The 27,665-nt window shown below is 36.7% G+C and overlaps 1 protein-coding gene across 2 annotated transcripts in view; it reads left to right on the plus strand.

Annotated features, from left to right (window-relative positions):
• TEX9 (testis expressed 9) overlaps positions 1–27,665 on the plus strand; it is a 61,174-nt gene that overhangs the window by 33,298 nt on the left and 211 nt on the right. The window contains exons 8-11 of one of the 2 annotated variants that reach the window (XM_090272011.1): positions 1,964–2,046; positions 2,390–2,563; positions 20,133–20,267; positions 26,989–27,123. In XM_090272011.1, coding sequence (XP_090128137.1) covers positions 1,964–2,046; positions 2,390–2,563; positions 20,133–20,267; positions 26,989–27,123 — 527 coding nt within the window. Of the gene's footprint in view, positions 1–1,963; positions 2,047–2,389; positions 2,564–20,132; positions 20,268–23,519; positions 23,616–26,988; positions 27,124–27,665 lie in introns of those variants that run through there. The other variant, XM_090272012.1, reaches the window with a different exon arrangement.

A 27,665-nucleotide genomic window follows, 5' to 3' on the forward strand; every position in this document is an offset into this window, starting at 1 on the left:
AACATTAAAATTAAAAAAACAAAACAAAACATGGTTCTTTGAATTTTTTTCATATACCATTACTGTATTCTACTTATTGCATATTAAATTAACATATGCAAAATGATAAATGAATTACAGATGTATCATGAGGTAAAATGATCAAGTGAGTTTTCTAATGAATATAATGTTCTTATAAACTTATTTTATTCATAGCACTAGAAAAATTATAATACTAAGTTTAGGTCATCTAAAAGCATTATGTCAGTTACTAGTAATGCCTCTAAAATTCTTTTACATTTATGAGGAGCCACCTGTGCTGTTGTAAACAAAATATGAGACAGTTGTGTGCATGTGAGTATAGTTAATGCTGAACTATAATTGTGAGTTCAGGCCAGCTACTTAGCCCCTCTATAATAACAGTATCTTAGTTTTAAAATTTAGCAGTTTGTATCAGATTATTGTAAACTTTATTTTTTAAATTCTCTGATTCTGTGAAAATCACAATTACATGTATTATATAATGATCATCATGCTGCATATTAGTTAGTCGTAAATGAGGAGCAATTTATTTATTACATTTATTGGCCTATCCAAGCTTTCTGGGGCTAGTTGTCAGGAGGACATTAAATGAAGCCAGAAGTTGCCTTTATGTCTCTGTTAAGATGCTTTCAAGGACACAATGGTTAGATGTTAGCTGTTCCTCAGTACCGGGAACCAGCACAGAGTGTCTTAAATTGCTACTTTTTCCAATTGCTGAATCACCCCTGTGCCTCTTTACCTCCTTTTTGACAAGTTTTGGCCTGGGTGTCTCCCCTTTTATTTATTTTTTATTCCAGATGATCGCCTAGGGTTACATGGGGAAGGAAAAAATAAAAAATGAGTTTGGCAGCAGTTTGCTTTTAAGACTGAAGTTGGAGTGGGATGGGGAGCATAGTGTTGTGGACCTAAAAGTTGGAGAGAGAAAGAGATAATAAGAAAAATTATGCTCTTCCATTCTTCCTTCTTCGCCCTTGGAGCTCAACTACTGCAAATGTTGCACTTTTGAATATATCATCCCCCTTCTAACCCCTGTTAGCCTGAATTACATGAGAAGCTAGAAGGAGAATTGATGCTAGAAATATCTAGGTGGGTTAGAGCCAACCGTAGTTCATCAGCTCCATGGTAATGCTGGGGACACTTTATAAGAGCTTGGAACAATTTCTTAGAGACAATTCAGTGTTTACTCAAGATAAGCTGTATGAGGGCAAAGCTTGCCTTATACATAAACCTGCTATGCCTCAAATGTAGTACAGACTTAATGTATACTTTCAGAATTAATGATTGAATGAATTACCAGTGAGTTCTATGTTCATTTTTCACTTTACTTTTATAGACCTGTAAACCTCTAAGATTTACTGCTGATGTTATTGAATAAAGGTAGATATTAAAGAGGGTTTGTGGGAGAAACCTCTGGCAGTAAGGTTAGTGTATTTCTTTGTTTCTAAAACACATTTTAATTTCTGTGAAACTGAGATGTGTCTTACAGTCAAAGGCATTTTATAACCACAATGACTGGGTTTGAAGTATAGTTTTGCTGGAGAGGATTTGTTTGTTTCTGCCAAACACTTGAGGACGTTACTGACCTGAGACCACTTTAAATTGTTTGAGGTATTTTGGACCACCTTGGTAAATGTAAGTTCAGTTTGCAAACTTATGTGAATACCGTTCGTGGTTCACATTCTCAGGAGTGTTTTTTGGTTTTTTCCTCCTTTCTTTACTTGGTTCCATTGTTGAGATGTGAACAGTTTGTTTGTGTTGGATGGATCTGTTTTTCATTTATCTTTACATTAGGGGTATTTAGGGTCTTTAGTGTTCCCAAACAAGGATATCCTGGTAGATTATCGTCTTGAGCATTTTTGTTATTTCATAATATAATGGTCTAACAAATGATGACATCTTAGTTTCATTGAAAGGCAATAAATATAATTATTTAAATCCACAGAAGCACAGATCAGATTTCTGAAGGCCAAACTTAATGTTATGCAGCAGGAATTGGATAATATTGTATGTGAATGCAATAAAAAGGTAAGTTTTTAAAACCTCTCATTATACATGCTCTAGTATTAAACAACATTTTAAGAGAAATTTCAGTTATGTTTTTAAAAATAGCTTCATTGAGATGTAATTTGGTGAAATTTTGAATTCAAAAATTTTATGTAAATACTGAACTTTATTCTAAGATGTTGAATTTTCAGAGCTAAAGAATTTTAAATGCTTGTTAGCATTTAGAATTCTCTATATTATTAGACTTACAGGTGTTAGATGAAAATCAAAGAGTACATGAAATTATTATTTTTTGTTTTCTGCTTTATGTTTTGATACCAAATCATGTGCATGTTTCACATAATCTATAATTTCATAACTATAGGAGGATGAAATTCAGGATTTAAGATCTCAAGTAAAAAATTTTGTGGAAGATTGTGTAAGACAGCAGCGAACAATTAATTTACATCAGTCTCAAACAGAAAAATATAAAACTCTTTTCGAAGAAGCAAACAAGAAATGTGACAGATTACAGCAACAGCTGTCTTCGGCAGAAAGGGTAATTATTTTATAGTTTTTCCTACCTTAATGCCAAGGATACACTAAAGTACTAAAGTTACACAGTTGTATAGACACCACTTTTGGTTGTTTAGTTGTTTTGTTAGTATTGACTAAAATGTCTTTCCCCATAAGACTAAATGGTAATGGGGAAAAATACAATACAGAAAAAAAAGCAACCTCTTCTCCCATATATTAGGATAGTATTTTTAACAGCTTTATCGAGATATATAAGGTTTGTCCAGAAGGTATCCAGCCATGTACTATGAAAATTAGAGACATTTATTGAAGAAAATAAAATATACAAGGAACATTGTACACAGGACAATGATACGTCAGTCCCATTCAAAGCAGGCACCTTGGGACCTCACACAGTTCTCTCAGTCACCATCAGCTGCCCTGTTGTATTTTCCTGAATCTCATCGACGGTCTGAAATTTCTTCCCTTTCAAAGGTGATTTTAGTTTTGGGAAAAGCCAAAAGTTGCAGGGCACCAAATCTGGGCTGTACGGGGCTGAGTCACCTGGGTGATTTGATGTTTCACAAAAAAACTTTGCACAAGACATGATGCATGAGCGGGTACATTGTTATGATGAAGCTGCCAATCACCAGTTGCCCGTAGCTGCAGCTACGTTTTGTTTACGTACTCATCTGGAAATAAAAATTGCTTATAGTATCTAATACTCTAAGCCTGTGCTGTCCAACATAGTAGCTACTCACTATGTGACTAGTCCAAATTGTGGTGTGCTGTCAGTGTAAAATAAACGTCACATTTTGAAGACTACATCTAAAAGAATAAAGAATGTAAAATTTCATTAATATTCTTATATTTTTATATTTTGAATATATTGGGATAAGTGAAACAGTATTAAAGTTAATTTCACTTATTAAAGCAACTACTAGAAAATTTAAAATTAAATATATGATTCATATTATATTTCTGTTAGTCTAAGAAATCTGGACAAGTGGTCAAGGAAAAAAAGCTGTTGTATCTGGGAAACAACTGTTTTTAATTTTTATTGGCACTTTATTGTTTGTCATTATGCAACCAGACTGGTCATATCACTGCTCTAGCCTCACATGATTTTGAAACCTTTTTTATATCTTTGATTCTTTTCCCATTTTTGGCCCTCATACCCAGTCCTGTACATTCTTTCTTCCTAATGTTTTTCATTCATCTCTTTTCAATTCCCAGTGGCACTCACTGCCTGGTTTAAGCTAAATTATCTTATTTCTGATCCTCCTCACTGGTTATTTTATATCCTTTTTCTTTTCCTTATCCTGTACTGTACTCTATCAATAGATTATATTTCCAAAGGACTATACTGATTATAACTTGACCTTTGTGTGGACAGAAAAATGTCTTAACATTTTTGGGGTGCTATGTGCCAGGCAAAACACATTTTACAGAAAAGGAAACTAAGTCTGAGAGGTTAGGAAATTGCTCAAGGTCATATAGAAGTAGCAGAGTTGGATTCTAACAGTGTTGGTCTGACTCCAAAGTGCATTTTTTCTACAAATCATGAAGACTCTTCTCCAACCACCCCACCACCACCACCACCACCACCACCAAATTATGGTAAATGGATATAGCACACAATTCTTCCAAAATCTCATTGCTGTTAAGAGTGAAATATTTGAAACTTTTGTTTCACAGTGACTGTACTAAATAATTATGATACATTGGCTCTCTGAAGATTTTTATGGAAATTTTCATTTGCTTTAAACTTCCCAGCTTGGATCCTTATCTGCCTAGCAGCCAGAGAAGTGTAATAACACTTGTGGGTTATATGGAACTCAAGATTGAATCTTTTTTTATTAATTCCACTTATTTTATTTATTTCTAGAAGAAATCTCAGTGTACAGTTCATAGAAATGCAAAACAGAGCTGCTTCTATAATCTGTAACGGCTATTTAAACAATTATGTATATTATTTTAGCTGCTGACACAAATGAAGTCATTTTTAAAATATAAAAACAAAGCATTTTATTTCAGCATGCAATTTTGTTTTTCTCTGACTGATATCTGTTTAAAAATCAACTTTATTGAGAAATAACTAAAATACAATAAAATACACTTGTTTCAATTGTACAACACATTGAGTTTTTACAACCTTATCCATCCTTGTAATCACCACCGCAATCAAGATAAAATTTCTATCATTGCTACTCCCTCCTCCCACCACCACCCCCCCACGCCAATTTCCTTTGTATCCCTTCCTCATCAATCCCTTCTCTAACCATGGCTCCAGGCAACCACTTACCTGCAGTATTTTAACGCAGATTAGTTTTTCCTGTTCTAACATCATACAGATACAATCATAAATATGTACCTTTTATTCACCTGGCTTTTGTTCAGCATAATGTTTTTGAGACTCATCAAAGCTGTTGTGTGCTTCATCAAAGCTGAATGTGGTTCATTCCCTTGTATTGCTGAGTAGTATTTGTTTATGAATGTACCACATTTTGTTGATCTGTTCACAGTTGACAGGCATTTGATTTGATTCCAGCTTTGCACCATTGAAAATAAAGCCACTATGAATTCTCATGCACAAGTGTTTTATGTAGACAAATCTTTTTGGTATGTGTAAACACATCTAATTTCATTCATGATGTTGAATAGATAACTAGGAGTAGAATTTCTGGGTATTATGGAAAGTGCATGTTTAACTTTTTAAGAAACTGTCCAGTTGTGTTTCACACTGATTGTACCGTATTTTATTCCCATTAGCAATATATGAGAATTCCAGTTATTCTGTAGCCTCATCAACACTTGGTTTTGTCAGTCTTGTTAATTTTAGCCATTCTAGAGGGCAGCAGTAGTATTTCATTACAGTTTCATTAGTATTTCCTTTATAACTATTGATCTTGAGCATCTTTTCATTATATTTTTGGGCCAGTTGTGTATTTTCTTTTGTGATGTGCAAGTTCAAACCTTTTGCCCATTTAAAAAACAATGGGTTGTAGTAAGAATTCTTTGTGATTTCTTATATAATCCTTTTACTAGAAAGATATGTATTGTGAATAGTTTCTCCCAGAGTTGGCTTTTTTATATTCTTGATAGTGTTTTTCTAAAGGCAGCAGTTTTAAATTTTGAAAACTTCATTATATTACTTTTTGTGGTTTGTGCTTTTTTCATCTTACTCAAAAAAATTTGTCCACCTCAGGGTCATGAGGATTTTTAAAATGTTTTCTTATAGGAGTCTTATGATTTTAGCATTTATGTATATATGTATGGTATATAAATAGATCTCTGATTTAGTTAATTTTGTATATGACATGAAGATGAAAGTTAAGATTCATTTTTTTATACAGATAATCAATAGCATTTGTTGAAAATAGTGTTCTTTCTCCATTTAATTACCACAGCACCTGTGTAGAAAATGAATTGACTATATTTATCGATTCTTGTTACATTATTCTATGTGTTCATTGATCTAGTTCATTGGTAAAACCTGATGGACTGCAGTTTTCCTTTAGGAAGAATTTTAATTACCAGTTCATTTTACTTAGTGCAGATCAGTCTATTTTGATTTACTATTACTTGTGAGTCAGTTTTGGAAATTTGTATTTTTCAAGAAATTACTTCAACTCATCTAAATAGTCTAATTTATTGGTATAAGTTTGTCCAGAATATTCCCTTATTATATTTTTAAATACCTGTATGACCTATAATAATGACCCATATTTCATTCTTCATGTTAATAACTTGCCTATTCTCTGTTTTATTCTTATTCCTTCTAGATACTTGTCAATTTCATTGACCTTTTCAATGAATGAACATTTGGCTTCATTAATGTCTTTTCTACTGTTTGTCTGTTTTCTGTTTAATTGATTTTTACCCTTTAGCATTTCCTAGTCTTAATTTTTACGATTTGTAAGATAGAAACTTAGATAATTTTGTATTTTTCTTTTTTCTAATACAGGCATTTAAAGCTACACATTTTCCTCTTAAGTTATGCTTTAACTGCATCCCACAAATTTTGTTACTGTATTTTAATTTTAATTAAGTTCAAAGTATTTTCTAATTTCTATTCTGATTTTTCTGGATTATGGGATTATTTAGAAGTGTATTGTTTCATTTCTAAATAACTATGGATTTTTTATCTTTTTATTAATTGATTTCTAATTTAATTCTGTATTGTGAGAGCCTACTCTGTATGGCTTTTATTCTCCTAAAATTTGTTTCAATTACTTTTATGGACAAGCATTTGGTCTCTTGGTGAATACTTCATGTGCACTTTGAAGAATGTATATTATGCTGTGTGGAGTGTCATGTTCTATAAATATCAGTGGAATAAAATTTGTTGATATTGTTCTAATAGTCTATATCCATATTGATTTTCTACTTGTTATTTCAGTTATTGAGAGAGGGGTGGTGGTACTGAATTCTGTGACTAGAATTGTGAATTTGCCTGTTTCTCCTTTCAGTTATATTCATTTGGCTTCATGTATTTCCAGTCTCTGTTTTGGTTTTTTGTACATTTAGGATTATAATAATATTTTACTTTATTTTTCCATTACAGTTGACATTCAGTATTACTTTATATATTAGTTCCAAGTGTGCAGCATAGTGGTTAGACAATTATATAACTTATTAAATGATCATCCCAATAATTTAAATACCCACCTGGCACCATACGTAGTTATTACAATAATATTGACTACATTCCCTTTTTCACCCAGTTCCTCAAACCTCCTCCCATCTGGCAACCATCAGTTTATTCTCTGCATCTATGAGCCTGTTCCTGTTTTGTTTGCTCATTTTGTTCTTTAAATTTCAGTTAGCATAATATCCTCTAGGTCCTTTCGTGTTGGCATGTGTGGTAAGATTTCATTCTTTTTTATGGCCGAGTAATATTGCATTGCATGTATGTACCACATCTTTATACCCTAGTCTGTTGATGGGCACTTGGGTTGCTTCCATATCTTAGCTATTATGCAATAAATAATGGCAATGAAAATGGGGGTGCATATATCTTTTCGAAGTAGTGTTTTAGGTTTCCTCAGATATATAGGAGTGGAATTGCTGGGTCATATTTTTAACTTTTTGAGGAACCTCCGTACTGTTTTCTGTAGTGGCTGCAACAATCTGCATCCCTACCAGCAGTGCACAAGGGTTCCCCTTCCTCCACATTCTCACCAACACTTCTTTTTGTTGATTTATTGAAGATCGCCATTCTCACAGGTGTGAAGTAATACCTCATAGTGGTTTTAATTTGCATCTCTCTAAATGATTAGTACCATTGAGCATCTTTTCATGTCTAATGGCCATCTGTATGTCCTCTCTGGAGAAGTGCCTATTCAAGTCCTTTGCTCATTTTTAAGTTATATTATTTGTTTTGGTGTTGAGTTGTCTGAGTTCTTAATAAATTTTGGATATTAACCCCTTATTGGATGTATTGATGGCAAATATCTTCTTTCATTCAGTAGGTTGTCTTTTTTTGCTGATAGTCTCTTTTGCCGTGAAGAACTTACTAGTTTGATGTAGTCCCATTTATTTTTTCTTTTGTTTCCCTTGCTTTAGGAAAATATATTAAAAATATTGCTGAGAGAAGTGTCAGAATTTTCTGTCTGTTTTCTTCCAGGAGTTTTATGGTTTTGAGTCTTACATTTAAGCCTTTACTCCATTTTGAGTTTATTCTTATATATAGTGTAAGAGGGTGATCTAGTTTTATTTTTCTGTGTGCATCAGTCCAATTTTTCCAACACCATTTATTGAATAGACTGTCTACCCTCTTGTATGTTCTTGCCCCCTTTGTCAAATATTATTGCCAGTACAATGCTGTTTTGATTACTGTGGCCTTGTAGTATAGTTTGATATCAAGTAGTATGCCTCCAACTTTGTTCTTCATTGTCAAGATTGCTGAGGCTATTTGAGATTTTTCGTCGTTTTATAAACTCTGCTTCTTTCTATCTGAAGGGTGTCTTTTATAGGAGTGTATGTATTGGTCTTTTTTTTATCCATTCAGCTGTCATATTAATTTTGATTGGAGCATTTAGTTCATTTACATTTATTTATTTATTTTTTTATAATTTATTTATTTATTATATGTTTGTTTGTTTTTATTTATTTGAAGAGAGAGGGGAAAGGAGAAAGAGAGGGAGAGAAACATCACTGTGCGGTTGCCTCTCACTCGCGCCCCCAACTGGGGACCTGATGTGCAACCTAGTCATGTGCCCTGACTGGGAATCGAACCTGCAACACTTGGCTCGCAGGCCAACGCTCAATCCACTGAGCTACAGCACCCAGGGCTTAGTTCATTTACATTTAAAGTGATTATTGATAAGTATGTAGTTATTGCCATTTTATGTTTTCTGATTACTTTTGTAGTTCTTCTCTGTTCCTCTCTTATTCTCTTGCTCTCATCTCTTGTATGTTGATAACTTTCTGTAGTGTTATGATTAGATTCCTTTCATTTCTTGTACATATCTCATAAATTTTTGGTTTGTGGCTACCGTCTGTTTCCTATATACCAAGCTATATATATAGCAGTCTATTTCAAGTTGGTGGTTGCTTAAGATTGAACACATTCTGAAATCACTGCAATTTTTACTCACCACTTCCACATCCATGTTTTTGTCATTATTTTTTACTTCTTTTGGTAATTTCGCATAATTTCTTTTTTTGCTTTTTAACCTTTGTATTAACTTTATAGTTGATTGGTCCACTGCTTTTATTAAGTATTTGCCTTTGTCAGTGAGAAATTTTCTATATTTTTATTAATTAAATTTTATTGTTTATGCTATTACAGTTCCCACTTTCCCCCACTTTACCCTACTCTACCCAGGCACCACTCTCCCTCAGGTAGTTTCCACACCATTGTCTGTGTCCCTGGGTCATGCATATATGTTCTTTGGCTACTCCCTTCACCTTCTTTCATTCAGTCCCCACTTCCCTCCAACAGCTGTGAGTCTGTTCCATGTATATCTGCCTCTCTTTCTATTTTGTTTATTAGTTTACTTTATTCATTAGATACCACATATAAGTGAGATCATATGGTACTTAACTTTCACTGATGGGCTTATTTCAGTTAGTATATAATCTCCAGTTTCATCCATGCTGTCCCAAAAGGTAAGAGTTTCTTCTTTTTCACTGCTGCATAGTATTCCATTATAGAAGTGTGTCACCGCATTTTTATCCATTTATCTACTATGGGCGCTTAGGCTGTTTCTAGGTTTTGGCTATTGGAAATAACCCTGCTGTGAACATAGTGGTGCATATATTCTTTTGAATTTTGTGTTTCTGGATTCTTAGGATATATTCTGAGAAGTGGAATGGCTGAGTTGTAAGGCAGTCCCATTTTTAATTTTTTGAGGAAACTCCATACTGTTTTCCACAATGGCTGTACCAGCCTGCATTCCCAACAAAAGTACACTAGTTCCCTTTCCTCAACATCCTCACCAACACTTGTTTGTACTTGATGGTAGCTATTTTGGCAGGTGTGAGGTGATATTTAATTGTGGTTTTAATTTGCATCTCTCTGATGATTAGTGAGGTCTAAGGGCTTTCTGTATGTCCTCTTTTGCAGGAATGTCTATTTGAGTCCTTTGCCCATTTTAAAATTGGATTGTTTGTCTTCTGATGTATTACACTGGCAAATACGTTCTCCCATATAGTGGATTCTCTTTGCATTTTGTTGATTTTTTCTTTTTCTTTTTTTTACAGGCTTTACTTAATCTTTGTTTTTTATTGTATTTTTTTTTTCCATTACCACTTAGTCCTCTTATACCTCCCTACCCCTGCAATTACCACACTGTTCTCAGAAGCTTTTTAATTTGATGCAGTCCTCTTTGTTTATTTTTTCCTTTGTTTTTCTTGCCCTGGGAGATATAGCAGCAAAAATATTGCTACGTGAGATATCTGAAATTTTACTACCTATATTTTGTTTTAGGATTTTTATGGTTTCATGACTTACATTTAAGTCTTATCCATTTTGAATCTATTCTTGTGTATGATGTAAGTTGATGGCCTAGTTTAATTTTTTTTGCATGTACCATCCAGTTTTCCCAACACCATTTATTGAAGAGACTGTTTTTAATCCATTGTATACTCTTGCCTCTTTTGTCAAATACTAATTGACCATAAAGTGTGGGTTAATTTTTGGGGTCTCTGTTCTGTTCCATTAATCTATATGCTTATTCTTATGCTCATGCCACGCTGTTTGGATTACAGTGACCTTATAGTATAGTTAGATATCAGGTATTGTGATACCTCCAACTTCGTTCTTCTTTCTCAAGATTGTTGATGCTATTTGGGGTCTTTAGGGTTCCATATAAAGTTTTGGAATATTTATTCTAGATTTGTGAAATATACTATTGGTATTTTAATGGATTGCATTGAATATATAGATTGCTTTGGGTAGTATGGCCATTTTAATGATGTTAATATAACAGAACCCCTGGGCTGCTCCGATTTTAAACAGAATGCACAGGCTGTTTAGTTAGGGGCCCGATTGCCCACTGCCAGAATTATAACTCTCAATACCAGAGTTTAGTGAAAAGAAAAAGAATCGTTTATTTAATAGTTATATAGATTTAGATTATTTGCAGATTTCTGCCGTTAAGTCTTACGTTTTTTAAAACACCCACAAACACATAGTTCTAGTTGTTCTTCTTCACCTTCTGGCAACTCTATAATTCGGACGTTCACCCGCTTATAGCTGTCCCATAGGTTTCTGAGCTTCTCCTCATTTTCCTCGCTTTTCATTTCCTCTTTCGGCACTGGTTGACTGTTTGTTCCTTCCCTATGTTCTGATTTGTTGATTTGATCCCTGATTTTCTTGCCCTCATCACTAGTTTCATAGTGTTTTTGTTCATTTCAGCAGGACTAGCCTTCATTCCTTCCCCATCTTGTTTAAGATCCTCTGTTAGGTCTGGAAGCACTTTTATAACCAAAGCTCTGAACTGTGCCTCAGAAAGACTTCCTATCTGCTGTTTTGTTAGATTAGATATTTGCTATCTGGTCAACTGCGTGACTGAGATCTCTGTCATGATCTGTGCCATCCTGACAGTTTTGTGTTTACCTTTGCTTCCTGGGCAGGGCTGCCACACCTCCTACGCTATAGGGGTCGGAGCCCTGTGCACTTGTCACAACCAGGCAACCCTTCTCACCATGCTGTGGCATTTTCTGTGGGTGTGGGAGTCCGAGATGGATTCTTGCCGTTCACTCTCTGCTGAGTGAACAGCATCCCCACCCCCTCCGGGCCTCACAGTCCAAGGCAATGGGGGTCTGCCTTCCCTGGCGTTGGAATCGCAAGCTGACGGGTCTGGTCTGCAGCCGGGGGTGCTCCCCAGGTGCTTCTCGCCTCCCCTTAAATATGGGTGTCTGTACTTACCGCCATCCCACTGCCATCGCCGCTGCTGCCGCTGTCAGCACAGCTTGACCTCTCCTCCCTGGCTTCACCCCTCCTCCCTGGCTTCACCCCTCCTACCTGCCCGGATGAGCACCACTTCTTTATAACCTCATACGTTGAACTTCCATTTATTTTCTGGAACTTCTGGTTATTGCTGGTTTTGCAGTAGTTGTATTCCTTTTTAGTTGTGGAGGGAGATGGCGCATGTCAGTCTAGGCCTCCATCTTGGCCGAAGTCTCCTGTGTGTGTCCCTTACTCTTTATTTTTCTTCATAGCCATTATCCCAGATATTACATGTATGTATGTATGTATGTTTTTATTATCTGTCTCCTATAGAATTCAAGCTTTATAAGAGGAGGAACTTTGGTTAATTAGCATGTGCCCATCATGTAGAATAGTTCGTGACACATAGTAAGTGTTCGATAAATGTGTTGGATAAGTCAAGGTATTGACTCCCAACTTCAGATATGGAAACTGGGTCTGTCATAGCTGCCAGGTTTTCAGACTCCAACGTTTATTGCTTTTTTTTTCCTCAGCCACTTGTTTCTAGAACCTTATCTGATTATTTGTCCATATCTGATTATTCCTCATCTGAATTATTATGGCATTTTTTGTTATTCTTAAAGCATTTACAACATTTTGTCTTGTGCTACTGGTACACATTTTCTTCTTGCCCTCTTCTAGTGCCTTAGGAATGCTTTAAAAATTATGAAATGATGACAGATTATTTCTTGAATCTCATAGTATTTGAGTTTTAAAGTTAGATTTGCTTTTCTTTAAGCTATACAGCTTTTCCTTTTAAAACTAATACAAAATTCAGGGCTAAGATTTTTCATAAAAATTTTTTTCTCTAGCAATATGAAAACTGCTTAATTTTTTGTAACAATAGATTTACTTTATTGACTATTTTTAGGATGCAAGCTCATAACAGTATTGGTATCCTGTCTATACTTTGTAAAAAGTACTTGAATATCATTGAAAACGGGAATGCTTTCAAGTTTTTTATAAGGTTTTTCCTTTCTTTAATGGATGTACTTATATAGGAAAACTTTATTTCCTACTTTACTAGTCTTCTGACTATCCTTTTTCTTTTTCACTTCTCCCAAGAAAGAGAGCAGACAGTATGACTCAGGGGTAGGGGGACATCATGTGTTGAAGGATGATTTTCATTTTGCTGTGAGGTAGGTTACAAAGTCACCAAGAATCATGTACTTTGTAGTTAATGAGAATCTCTGCCTTTTCCATGTGAACAGTGAGATAAATCAGGCTTGCTCTTAGTGTAAGCTACCACCCAGAAAGCTGTGAAGAAGGCTGGTGATAGCAGATGGTATATCCATACACAGTTTGATTTGTTTAGAAACCTACATAAAGAGCAGCATGTGTTTTGTTTTGTTTTCCCCTTAATTACTCAGAAACAGGGAGATCAGTTTTCAAATAAAGCTTAGTGACACAGCCAGGAGGAAAGCTTAAAAAGAAAACAGACAACTGTATTTTTAACTGCATCATTTCAATTCCATATTTATTGAGCATGTTCTTTGTAAAAGGCTCTGTATTAGGCATTGTAGGTGATGCAAAGAAGGTAAGTATTACAAAATAAATTCCATTCAATAAACATGTCATTATTGCCTCTTATCACTCAGATGGTCGGCGATCTGAGACGACAGTGGGTTTGCACCCTAACAGAGTGTCTTAAATTCCAGTATAACCCACTGTCGTCTCAGATCGCCGACCATCTGAGTGAAGCGCCCATAGAGATTCAATCCCTGTCTGCTTATTGGGTCTGGGAGATGAGAGGCAGCACGAGCACCTGCTCTTCCGGTTTCATATTCACAGGGCAAGGCGAGGTGGTATCCTTGAGTCAGCAACAAAGACAACCGTCGAAACCTTTCATTGTGTGCCAACCTCTTGACTTGCTGTCTTGGAAAAAGTGATTTCAAACCAAGGGGATTTTAAACAAATACCTCTAGGAGGGAATTAAACTGCAAGGTAGGTGAGAAGGCATTAAGAGAATACACAGTCCCATAAATGAGCTTGTCTTCAGGTCCAAGGTTCTAGAACAGTGGTTCTCAACCTTCCTAATGCCACAACCCTTTAATACAGTTCCTCATGTTGTGGTGACTCCTGTTAGGGATAAAGAAGCAAGCCAGTGACTCTCAAACCAGTAGGAGATAATTAACAGATGAATCATGGAAAAGGGGGGAGGAAATGACATTCTGCAGCTCCTCACACATATCCCTGGAATCAAAAGGAGGAATATTGTTACCAAACAGAGAAATGGGAAGATGTAGCTAGATAACTTTGCAAATAAGTTGGAGATAGACCTATAACTAGATTACTCTTAGTTAATCACATCCTGAACCCTGGCTGGTTTGGCTCAGTGGATTGAGCGTCGGCCTGCGAGCTAAGTGTCGCTGGTTCGATCTTCCAGTCAGGGCACATCAGAGAAGGAAAACTCTGACTCCAAAAAACCTCCGCTGCCTTGCGGCATACCTCTTCAGGGGAAAGGCTAAGGGAGTAAACCCCGACACAAAATCCGGAGCCGGAGTCCCTAAGGTGGTTTGACGTTGTAGTCAACACCGGCAACTCCTGCGGCGCAACTGAAGCCAAGCTGTATTGACGCCGTCTTTCCCTTGGACCCTTCGGCTGCGAAGAGAGGGGGGGTCTGCTGCATGGGCAACAGCAGACCCTCCATATCACCCTGCCCAGGCTCTGTAGCTTCAGCGTCATCGCAAGATGTCGATTCAACATGGGAGGAGACAGATACCGTGTCACTCCCGAGTCGGACTGCACAGCCATTCTCGGCGGTGCAGATAGACTCTTGAGAAGCTACACCATCGTCTCTCGAGACGGACGGCTGCCGACGACGAATCACATCCTGAGTTAAGTAGTTAATCATGTTAGATTGTGAACCCGGATTAACCAATAATGGAGAAACAGGGGAGAAGGAGAAGGAAGGGGGAGCTAACTGCGTTAGGGAGGGGAGCTAATAGCATTAGTATAAAACCAGTTTCCTTTGTCTACTTGGCGCGCACATTCTCCTGGCTGAGGGTGCGCCCGACTCTGCAGACGCGTGAATAAACGCCTCACTTTGCTGCCCAAGTCCTGTGTCCCGGTTTTTATAGTGAGCATTTCTCACACCCCCAACCATAACTAAAGAATAGTGATTAATTGCAAAAACAATATGTAATTATATAAGTGTTTTCCGATGGTCTTAGGCGACCCTGTGAAAGGTTTGTTCCACCCCCAAAGGGGTCGCGACCCACAGGTGGAGAACTGCTATTCTAGAAGAACCTGCAAACATGATCATAAAGCCAAGGTAGCAACCCTTTGATGAGAAGCCAGGAAGAAAGTGTTAAATGAATTTGTAACTCGTTGAGGAATTTGTTGAGGAATTGTACCCAAAGGGATTGATGAACCTATCGAACCCAACCTAGGGAAAGCCCTCCAAGAGAGATTCCTTGGTGAATTAGGAAACAGGAAGAACAATCATCAGTCAGGAGGCACCACAATCTGGAAAGTACATCACTGGGTCTAGAGAGAAGAGGTGGCAGAGTTCAGCGGAAAAAGTCCAGAACTTGAAGTCTGGAACTTGGTCTCTCTTCCTGACAATTCAGATGACTCAGGGTACACAGCCTTCCACTGCAGTCATAGAAATGCTTGGTGAGTAAAAGAGGAAGTATGACAGGCTTTATATCTCTAGAAGGAAAAAATAGGTATGAAGGCATTAGAATACTTTTCATTTAGATTTCGGGCTTCACTGGACTCCTTAGAAGTTAATGTGGCTGGAATTACCAAATGATTTGAAGAATAAGCTGCATATTATGGAAAAGCAGGCAGTTCTAAAATGAATATCAGTGAATTAGTAAGATAGTACCTGTTTTATTGATAGTAAATATAGGATTAGTAAAGCTGCTGAAATACAATTTGTTTTTCTTCTGCCAGTGTAGAACCACTTCCCCAGAACTCACCCTTACGTCTTTTTTGTTGTTTTCCTCCCAACCTTATCGTTTTTCTCTTTTTAAAAACTTTCCATCCATCTACTTTGGAGGTGAGGGGTGCTGCTGAAGAATTAACTACCTAGCTTTTCTCACCATTGCCTTGAATTAAAGTAGTCTTGATATTCTTAAACATTTTCTGTATATGAACTTGGGTGAAAAATATTAATGCTGAGAGGAAGGTCAAATTGGGGATGTAGACGCATTGGCAAGGAATTGAAATCCAAACGCTTGAGTCATGAAAAGGAAACGAAAGAGGCTAAAATGTGATCAAGCCATGTGATGAGTCGGTTTTTTCTTCAGTGAAAATTATTGTTTAAGGCCTTTACAATACCAGAAGAGAATTCAAGACTCCTCAAGTCTGTGAAACTTAGCTCTGAAAGGAGCTGCTTCACTGTGTTACCTTGTTTCAATAACTTCTTAGGTTTGGATTCATTTAGTACACTAGCTATAGATAAAAGAAGCCAGAGAGGTGGGGAGGAAAGAGAAGCCTGAGAATATGTTGCCAAGGTTTTCTTTTTGTAGCAAATGACTCTTAAAGAAGGAAGAGCTCATTCTCTTATCCCTTTAAATCTTACTGTTTCATATTCTTCCCCAAACTTGACCTTCCTGTCAACCTGTAGTGTAATCTCCAGAACGAAATTCTATTGTCTAACTCAAAGGATAATTTTTCCAATTTCTTGCTTATCACCTGCCCTATTACAAATAGGTGGCATAGGCTTGCTTTTTATTAAAACTTTCTTGTAACCAATGTTTATTTTTATTAAAATATTCCATGCAACCAATTTAGGAATTCAAGTAACGCTTTAAAAAAAAGACTTACACCAAAAGCAAAGTCTCCTGATGCCCTCAACCCCCATTTCATCTTTATTTCCTGCCACTGAGAGGCAACTACTCAACTGGTTAAATTGATCTCTCCTGACACTTACCTCCATATTTCTAAGAAGGATGCATGTATTATCTTTTTTTTACTTTGTCACATAGCAATTTCATAAGTTAGGCAATTGTGAAAAGCTTAAAGATGTGGACAAGCTATTGATCTGGTCAAGATTACTGTTCTTCCAAATTCAGATATTGAGTTTGACTTAGTCTTCAAAGTACAGAATTAACAACCAACCTACAATGTATCATTCTGAATGATAGTTTTATAAATGCAAGCCCAAAGAAGATACTATATTTACCCAACTATAAAATCAATATAGTCAGTCAGGAATCAATTACAGAAGCAGAACCCACTAGGAACTGTGTGTATGTGTATGTGTATCATATATACTGTATACCATACCTAGCCTTACACAACTGTGGGAACTGTTTAAGAAGTCACTGTAAAGCTGTTGTCTTCACACCTAATCCTGGAGCTTGAAGACTTCAGAGAAAGCATCCTAGAAGGGAAGATAGATGTAAAGTAGGGAGAAGCAAGCATCAGCTGGAAACTCCAAGCATGAGTTAGAACCCACGTGCACAGAGTGAAACCATGTCAGTTCTCACTGCCTCTGACTTGATGGTGTAAGGTACCCTGCCCGAGAAGTTGTCCCCTTTTATCATTTTTCTAGCCCAGGAGTTGCAAGAGCTGGAGGAGGATTCAGGGGAAAGTGGTGCACTTGTAGGCCCAGCCGCTGTCCCATGGCAGCAGGGTAAGCAATAATGTGAACCACAGAACAACTGCTTTTTGACTTCAAAGATCCAACCTGTAAGAATGTCTCTGGTAGTCCAGCCTAGCCAGAAACATACAGAGAGGGAATACTGGAAAATGTAGTTCAGCCTGGCCAAGCTGGTGTGTCACAAAGCCACCCCAGTACACCCCTTTTCAGTTTGGCACCCATATGTATTTATTATTATTATAAATAAATAGTTCAGGATTCGCCCTGGCTGGTTTGGCTCAGTGGATTGAGCGTCGGCCTGCGAGCTAAGTGTCGCTGGTTCGATCTTTCAGTCAGGGCACATCAGAGAAGGAAAACTCTGACTCCAAAAAACCTCCGCTGCCTTGTGGCATACCTCTTCAGGGGAAAGGCTAAGGGAGTAAACCCCAACAGAAAATCCGGAGCCGGAGTCCCTAAGGCGGTTTGACGTTGTAGTCAACACCGGCAACTCCTGCGGCGCACCTGAAGTCAAGCTGTATTGACTCCGTCTTTCCCTTGGATCCTTCAGCTGCGAAGAGAGGGGGGGTCTGCTGCATGGGCAACAGCAGACCCTCCATATCACCCTCTCCAGGCTCTGTAGCTTCAGCTTCACTGGAGAGGACACTCCAGCGTCATCATAAGATGTCGATTCAACACAGGAAGAGACAGATACCGTGTCACTCCCGAGTTGGACTGCACAGCCATTCTCGGCGGTGCAGATAGACTCTTAAGAAGCTACACCATCGTCTCTCAAGACGGACGGCTGCCGACGAGGTTCAGGATTCAAATGTCCAGCATGGCTTTTTACCAAGAGAATAATGGAAAAGGGGAGCATTTGAGATCTTGCTTCTTGACATGTCATCAGTTTGGCTCAAGTAAAATCTTATGAGAGAGGGAGGGGAAGAGAGAGAGAGAAAGAAAGAGAGAGAGAGGAAAGTCATCTCACATTCCTGGGACCATGTGGGAAAAATTGCTTGTAAGAGAAAAAATAACAATAGTTGTATCTAATCTCCAGAAACTACCGAAAAGTTCATCATCAGGGATGTTTGCCCAGCTCCTTTTTCTTTATAAAGGTAGGTGCTGAATAAGCTAAGGTTTCTGAAATTGTATTACCAGTAACAGAGAAGGAAAACTCTGACTCCAAAAAACCTCCGCTGCCTTGCGGCATACCTCTTCAGGGGAAAGGCTAAGGGAGTAAACCCCGACAGAAAATCCGGAGCCGGAGTCCCTAAGGCGGTTTGACGTTGTAGTCAACACCGGCAACTCCTGCGGCGCACCTGAAGCCAAGCTGTATTGACTCCGTCTTTCCCTTGGACCCTTCAGCTGCGAAGAGAGGGGGGGTCTGCTGCATGGGCAACAGCAGACCCTCCATATCACCCTGCCCAGGCTCTGTAGCTTCAGCGTCATCGCAAGATGTCGATTCAACACGGGAGGAGACAGATACGATGTCACTCCCGAGTCGGACTGCACAGCCATTCTCGGCGGTGCAGATAGACTCTTAAGAAGCTACACCATCGTCTCTCGAGACGGACGGCTGCCGACGACGACGATGATTGCCTCTTATATGCCACTAAAGTACTGGGAATATAGAAATTAAGACAGTTCTATCCTCAAGGAGATTACACTATAGAGGGGGCAGGGGGTAGTGAACAACATGGTTAGATTTAGTTTCACAAAAGAGCTGCTGTGATGCTATAGAAGCTCTGAAGAAAGGGTACCTGATCTAACCTGGGAGGATAATGAGAAAGATAGTGAGGAAAGGCTTCTGGGAGGAGGTAAACCTAGGTGTCTTAAAGGGTGAGTAAGTCCTAGCCAGGTAAAAATGAAGAGTAGGGAGGCATCAGGACAGAAGGAAGAGCATGAACAAAGGGTCAGAGGCAAGAAATATCATAGTTTTTGGGGGGGAGAGATCCAGGTACAGTTGCTGATATAGCCAAAGGCAACATCTGTGGCAGGAGATCAGATTATGGTGCCAGATTATGGTGGAGTTTATAGAGTTTATCCTTTATGTTCTTGTTTCTTCATGTGTGGAATATAGATTCTTTGCAATAGCATCAGAATATCTGCAGAAATGCAGATCTAAATTCACCATGATATGTGAAAAATAACCCATAAGATATGTTGTTTATGCTCAGAATTGAGATTTCCCTGTAAGGTTAATGCAGAATGTTCTGTATTTAACAACTTTTTTTTTTTAAATGATATACTTCGTCAGGTTTACAGAAACACAGTGTTTGAGTTTGTGTCCTACACTGGTGTTTTAGGTAGTTCCCAAAGGAATACCTATGGTTTTTAAGAGTTGCTTATAAAATAGAGGTCATATATACTATATCTTGGGGTCAATAAAAAGAGGCAGAAAATTCCAAACAAAGTAATTTGAAAGTTTAACTTATGATATTTTTAAAGATATATTTTCCTAATACCAATTCAAGGTAAAATCCTCTGAGACCTCTATCACTCAGTGCTCAGCCTCTGGCAGGGTGTGTGTGTGTGTGTAATTTGGAAGAAAGCAAGGAATATGGAAATGGAAAATGTTGCAAAATAGTAGAGGGAATTTATGATATATTTACAAATGTTCCATATATTTCTTTTATTGTACAGGAATTAGAAAATAAAACAAGACTACAAAAACAAGCTGCCACTAGCCAAAGTGCCACAGAAGTTCGCTTGAATAGAGCTCTAGAAGAAGCAGAAAAGTATAAATTGGAGCTAAGTAAATTAAGGCAAAATAACAAGGTATGGAAAAGTTGAATGGTTTTGGTAGTGATTGCCTTTGGTAATTATCTCTTTTATGCAAGAGTCAAAACTAAATAGTTTTTTTTAGCAACAAAAACCTGTTTTATTTTTTCCAAATACAGATACAGAAGTTTGCATGTTTTGCAAATATTGCTTCAAAGCAACATTTCTATATACAGTACCTTCTGTTCTAAGAGTGTGTAAACATAGATATGTATCCACAGTGCAATGTTGGCTTATCAAGGGTCCACCTTATATATACTCTTATCACTTAAAAAAAAACTAAGTAGTTTTTAAATTATAATTCTGGTCACAGTGAACATTTCTCTTTTCAGAAGAAATACATTCATTATTAATATGTACATTTTCAATAAGTTAGGATTGTATTGCTTGGGCTATTGCTATAATTGGGTGATAGCATAACTCTCTGGAGGATTCACTCATTTTTTTCAGCCAACAAATCATTGTGTCCTCATTTTATATGCCAGACACTTTTCTAATCTTGGAATAAATGGTGGAAAAAAGTGTCTTTTGTATCTCGTTTGTTTTATTCTACTTTGAGCCTCAATTTTCTAATATACGAGGTCTGTCCAGAAAAAGTCCAACCATTGTTAATATAACAAGAATGGTTTGCATGACATCGACATTGATGTTACCTGTCAGCCAAGGAGAGTGGACTGGAATTCACATGTGTGAACAATGATGACTTCACTGTACTAGTCAGTGGGGGCCATGCTGTTGAGTGAGCATGTGCACTACGTGGCTTTCACATTCAAAAATGACTGAGTAGAGCAACGAAGCTGCATCAAATTTTGCATTATGCTTGAACATTCCTCTGTGGAAACTATCTGGATGATTCAGAAGGCCACAGCTATGGGCAAATGATGATTGGCAGCTTCATCACGACAATGCCCTCTCTCATGCATCACATCTTGTGCAGTTTTTTTGCAAAACAAATCACCCAGATGACTCATCCCCGCTAATGCCCAGATTTGGCACTCTGTGACTTCTGGCTTTTCCCAAAAGTAAAATCTCCTTTGAAAGGGAAGAGGTTTCTGACCATCTATGAGATTCAGGAAAATATGATGGGGCAGCTGATGGCAATTGGGAGAACTGTGTGAGGTCCCAAGGTGCCTACTTGAAAGGGGACTGAGGCGTCATTTTCCTATGTACAGTGTTTCTTGTATCTTGTATCTTCTACAATAAATATCTCATTTTTATAGTACATATATGGCTGGATACCTTCTGAACAGACCTAGTATAATAAAAAGGGCTATTTTATATAGGTCAGTGGTTCAGCTGGAGGGCTTGTTTAAACATAGATTGCTGTGCCCCCTCTCCAAAGTTTCTTCTTTCATAAGTCTGGGGTAAGGCCAAAGAATGTCCAGTCTTAAGAAGTCCCCAATTGATGCTGATGCCACTGGTTCTGAGATAACATTTTGATAACCACTGTTGTAGAATTATTATGAGAATCACCACTGTATTCCCAGTATCTAGTAATGATTGGCAGACAATTAGCACTCAATTCCTAAAACAGCTGTTGAATAATGAAGGCTCAGATATCAGTGTGTGTGAAAACATTGCTTACACTATAAATATTTGTTAGTTTTTGGTTCTGTCAAGCTGAAAGTGATGTTGCATTGGAATCTCCTTTAGGACAATATTTAATAACTTTAACAATGGCTCGAATGATGAAATTAGGACCACCTTTATTACATACATAAAGTGATATGTTTGGGATTGAATTAGTAGCATAAGAAGACATTGAACAAAACTGATCTTGGTTAAGCCCTCACATTTATCAGGGGCAAATATACTGCAGTGATTACTGAGTTTTAAGATCTCTTCTGTGAGATTAGTTTATACTGTATGACCTTAAGTATGTTCATATTTAAGAGCCATCAGTGATGGCATCGTGATGGGAATTTATCAATAGAAGTTATTAAATGAACAAATTAGGAAGTCTTTACAAAGTTGCCAGTAATTAGCATGTTATTAGAATATTATTTCCAATTTGGTGCATTCTAAAGGGAGTCTGAACAAAGTGAACTGGAATAACCGATTATGTCAGGATTTGCTAATTCTGGTTGTAGATTTGATCTCTATTTTCGCACACACATTAGAGAAGTAAAAAGAAAACTTGTTTCCATGACAACAGATGAGTATCCTAATTCTAGCCAGCCATTTTGCAAATTCAAGTAATGACTTGGTATGTGAATGATTCAATATAAAACCATCAACTCTGTATAAAGAACTTGGATGTTCAAGACAAACATCTGACCTTGGAACTGCATTATGGGTTATTGATTTAAACACAGTGGAATGGCATTTTGTGTATATATTACTTACTATTTACTATCAAGTATTTTTCTAGTTTTATGGATTTTGGTCTTAGATTTAAGTCTTTAATCCATTTTGAGTTAATTTTTGTGGGTGGTGTGAGATGGGAATCTAGTTTCATTCTTTTACATGTGAATATCCAGTTTTTCCAGTACTATTTATTAAAGAGACTGTTTCCCCATTGCATATTATTGGCTCCATTGTCAAATATTAGCTGACCATATGTGCATGGATTTGCTTCTGGGCTCTCAATTCTGTGCCATTCATTGGTTTACATTTGTTTTTATGTAGTATCATACTATTTTGATTTCTATATAGCTTTATATGGGGTTTGAAATCAGGAAGTGTGATGCCTTCCATTTTGTTTTTCTTGCTCAGGAATGCTTTTCTGTGGTATCTTTTGTTGTTCCATACAAATTTTAGGATTTATTTTTCTTCTATCTGTAAAAAATTCTATTGAAATCTTTATAGAGGTTTACATTGAATTTATAGATGGCTTTGGTTGTATGGCCATTTTAACGATATTAATTCTTCCCATTCATGAACACAGGATTCTTTTCCATTTATTTTTACCTTTCATAACTTTCATCAGTGTCTTACAGTTTTCAGTGTATAGATTTTTCACCTCCTTGGTTAAAAATATTCCTAAGTATTTTATTCTTTTTGATGCAATTTTAAAGGGGATTGTTTTATTTCTTTTACAGATAATTTATTATTAGAGTGTAGAAATACTACTGATTTTTGAATGTTAATTTCGGATCCTGCAACTTTAATTTGCTGATTAGATCTAACAGTTTTTTCATGGAATCTTTAGGACTTTCTCCACTTAAATTTCATCAGCAAATACAATTTTACTTCTTTTCCAATTTGGATACCTTTTATTCATTTTTCTTGCTTGATTGCTCTGGCTAGGACTTCTGGTACTATGTTGAATAGGAGTGGTGAGTGTGCACCCTTGTCTTACTCCTGATCTTAGAGGAAAAGCTTTCAGCCTTTTACCAGACTATGATGTTAGCTGTGGACTTGTCACATATGGAGTTTATTAAGTTGAGGTATGTTCTTTCTAAATCTAATTTGTTAAGAGTTTTTTTTTTTTTTTTTTTTTTTATCATGAACAGATGTTGAATTTTTTGAAATGTTTTTTCCGTGTCTATTGAGATGAGCATGTGATTATTTTCCTTCATTCTGTTAATGTGGAGTGTTACATTCATTTTAATATATTGAATCATCCTTGCAAACCCAGCAATAAATCCCACTTGGTGTATAATCTTTTTTGTGCTATGGGATTCTGTTTGCTGTTATTTTGTTGAAGATTCTTGCATCAATATTCACCAGGGATTTTGGTCTGTAATTTGTCTCTGGCTTTGGCACCATGTTAATAATGCTGGCCTCATAAAATGAATTTGGAATTATTTTAAAGACAATTGGTGTTAATTCCTCTTTAGATGTTTGGTAGAATTCACCAGTAAAGCCATCTGATCCTGGGCTTTCTTTGTTGGGAGGTTTTTGATTACTGTTTCAATCTCCTTACTAGTTATAGGTCTGTTCATGTTTCCTGTATCTTCATCATTCAGTTTTGGTAGGCTGTGAGTTTCTGGGAATTTATCCATTTCATCTACATTTTACAGTTTGTTGGTGTTCATAGTATTCTCTTATGATCCTTTCTAATTCTGTGGTATCAGTTGTAATATCCCCTTTTATTTCTGATATTATTTGAGCTTTTTTTTTATTTTTCTTAATCTAGGCAAAGAAGCAACTGTTGATTTCATTGACTTTTCTATTATGTATTCATTAACTCTGCATTAATCTGTTATTTCCTATATCTTCTACTAGTTTGAGGTTTTATTCTTTATCTAGTTACTTAAGTTGTAAAGGTGTTGAGATCTTTTTAATGTAAAAATTTACAGCTATAAATTTCTCCCCTTAGAACTACCTTCACGGTATCCCATAAGTTTTGGTATGTTATGTTCTATTATAATTTGTCTGAATGCATTTTCTAAATTCCCTTGTGATTTCTTCTTGCCCCATTTGTTGTTTGAGTATGTTGTTTAATTTCCACATATTTGTGAATATTTCAGTTTTCCTTCTGTTGATTTCTATTGCATTATATTGTGAACAGGAAAGATACTTTATATGATTTCAGTCTTTTTAAATATACTAAGACTTCTTTAGTGGCCTAACATGATCTATTCTAGAGAATGCTCTATGTGTACTAGAGAAAAATGTTGGGTGGAATATTCAAATGTGTATATTAGGTCCAGGTAGTTTATAGTGTTCAATTACTGTACACTTAATCTTCGAATTGTTCTATCCATTATTGAAAGTTGGATAGTGAAGTCTCCTGTTGTTATTATAGAGCTGTCTATTTCTCCTACCAGTTTGCTCCATATACTTAGCTCTGATGTTTGTGCATATGTATTTATAATTGTTATAGCTCCTTAGTGAATTAACTCTTTTATCATTATATAATGTCCTTCTTTACCTGTTTTTGACTTTGTTTTGTCTGCTCTTAGAGCCACACCTCCCTCTTTTGGTTACTATTTCCATTGGTTACTATTTTGCATGGAATATCTTTTTCCATTCTTTCATTTTCAATCTGTGTATGTACTTAGATTGAAAGTTAATCTCTGTAGGTAGCAATCATTGGTACTGTTTTCTTAATCGATTTATATTTCAAGTTATTACTAATAGGGAAGAACTTCCCATTGCCATTTTAATTTTTTTTCTGTATGTCTTAAACATTTTTTGCCTCCTTCAAACGTCTTAATTTCCTAAGAGTCTTGGCCCTGCTTCTTCCCAGGGCCTCAGATGTCATGTTTTATTCTCTGCCCGTAATCTTTTGCCCTGGCCCCTGAGGTTCTGCAGCTCCCCTGCAGTCCTCCTGTCCGCAGTGCCCCACTGCTTTCAGCAGCCTCCAACCTGATAACCAAACTCTGCTCCCTTCCATGAGGTGAGACAGAAAACAGTCCCTCCGGCAACCCCATACAAGTCAGAACATCACAACCAAGTTCTGCTCTTTCCTTTCCATCCCAAAGGAGGAGTTAGGAATTGAGAGACTTCTTTCCACTCTGCCCAAGAGGGTGAGGTGAAAGGGTGAGCATAAATGCAATGAAATTACCTTCCATTTTGAATGTGGTTCTTGCGTGGTTGCTGTTGCTGCTTAATTGGCTTCTAGAGTTCTCACAGTGCTACACTGATCTGTATATTATCGTCAGTGCTCCCATGGTGTTCCTTGGGGAATAAGGGCCTGGGCGCCCTACTCTGCCATCTTGCTGACATTCCCAATAATCTCTAAAGAAATTTTTTTGAAGTCTAATATTTACCTTGTTACTATTTCTGGTACTCTTTTTGCATAATGTGTATGTAGATTCAGATTTCCTTCTCGTATCATTTTCCTTTTGCATGATAGACTAACCCTTTTTCAAGTATAGCAGATCCTCAAAAAATGTCATTTTATTCAATGTTTTGTTATAGTGTTCATGACATGCCACAGGAACTTATCTCTTGTTGATATCGATTAGCCTATAATGAGACTGGTTTCATGATACGTTATTTTACTTAATGCCAGAGAAACTATTGATGATGTTAAGTGAGGACTTACTATATAAGATCTTCTTATACTTAATAACTTCTGATCTGTCTAAAATGTTCACTGATCCTTTTCCTGCATTGTCCAAATTGCTTCAGAGTTCATCCAGTTAATTTTTGTCAAGATTACAAACTCCCCTGCCACGGGCAGTGGCTGAATTCTCTAACGCAGCGCTTTACACCACAGCTGTTGCTTTTCATGGGTTCCTAGGACTCTCACCCTGCACATGGTATTTAGGTGTCTGCCGAGGATTTGAGGGAAATAAAAATAGAGATATTGAGGACTCCCTTCCTTCCAGGACTTCCTACCTGGAAATGTCTACCACCCTGGCATCCCTGCTGTCTTCATTCCTCAGCCCAATAAGGTGGTTTCTTTTGGCTTAAGGTGTACCCCTGTGAACCTATGGACTGGAAAGTGCTCTCAACCAGTATGCTTCCATTTTTTCAAGGATCACATCACCTCCACTTTCTGCTTACTATTGATTACTCACGTCTTCAGATGTTTTTCATATGTGTCCAGAGTTAATATTGCTACTGTTTGAAGAGATGGTCCAATACAAGCTACTTTGCTTTTACTGGAATTAGAACTGAGTTGTTACTTTAAAAACAATCTTTAAAATGTGAGAGATTGAGCATCGTTAAAAGTTATCAAAGTTACAGTAATTTAGTAATGCAAAGAAAACTCTAAAATTTTATATTTGTTAAAAGTTTTTTTTTTAATGTGATGATAGTTTTATAATTTTTTCTATTAAAAGACTGCAATAAGTATATGGAATTATTTTTTCTTTTGCAGGATATAGCAAATGAAGAACACAAAAAAATTGAAGCATTAAAATTCAAAAACAAGAAACTAGAAAAAGAAAAAGGAGAATTAATGATAGGCTTCAAGAAACAACTAAAATTAATTGATGTTTTAAAAAGGCAGAAGGTGAGTCTCTCCTTTAGGTATATTTATTTTGACATACTTAGGCACAAAATTTTATATAAAATGCATGAAACGCATAAAATTTACATAAGATTTATATATGTGTCATCAGGGAAATAGGAATGCGGTAACTAGGACCGGTAAATACAGTATGGGTACTCCCTAACTAAAGAACATACCATAAGAGGAATGAATATTATCTTAGGGGACTGGTTTGCCTCTTGAAATCTTAAAGAGTAAAAATTGATTCTAAACCACTATTGTTCCATTCTCAACATAAGTTTCCTGGTAGTGAGAAAATATGAATTTGTGGTTCTGTCTCTTTTCCTTTTTGAAAAGGTTATTGAATTGTCTCTCAACAGTAGGTTGGTATAATACCACCACTGAACAAATACTTTTATAGGCTGATCCTTGAATGTAATTACTGTTTCAAATGTCATGTTTATTGGAATTAGAGTACACATTCCTACAACAGAGCTTACAAGTGGTTAGCATATTATATACACACTTTCACAAAATTATTGTGTGGTTTATTTTTAATACTA

Source organism: Furipterus horrens, unplaced genomic scaffold (genome assembly GCF_987537825.1).
Source record: "Furipterus horrens unplaced genomic scaffold, mFurHor1.1.pri manual_scaffold_3, whole genome shotgun sequence".
Classification (NCBI taxonomy): domain Eukaryota; kingdom Metazoa; phylum Chordata; class Mammalia; order Chiroptera; family Furipteridae; genus Furipterus; species Furipterus horrens.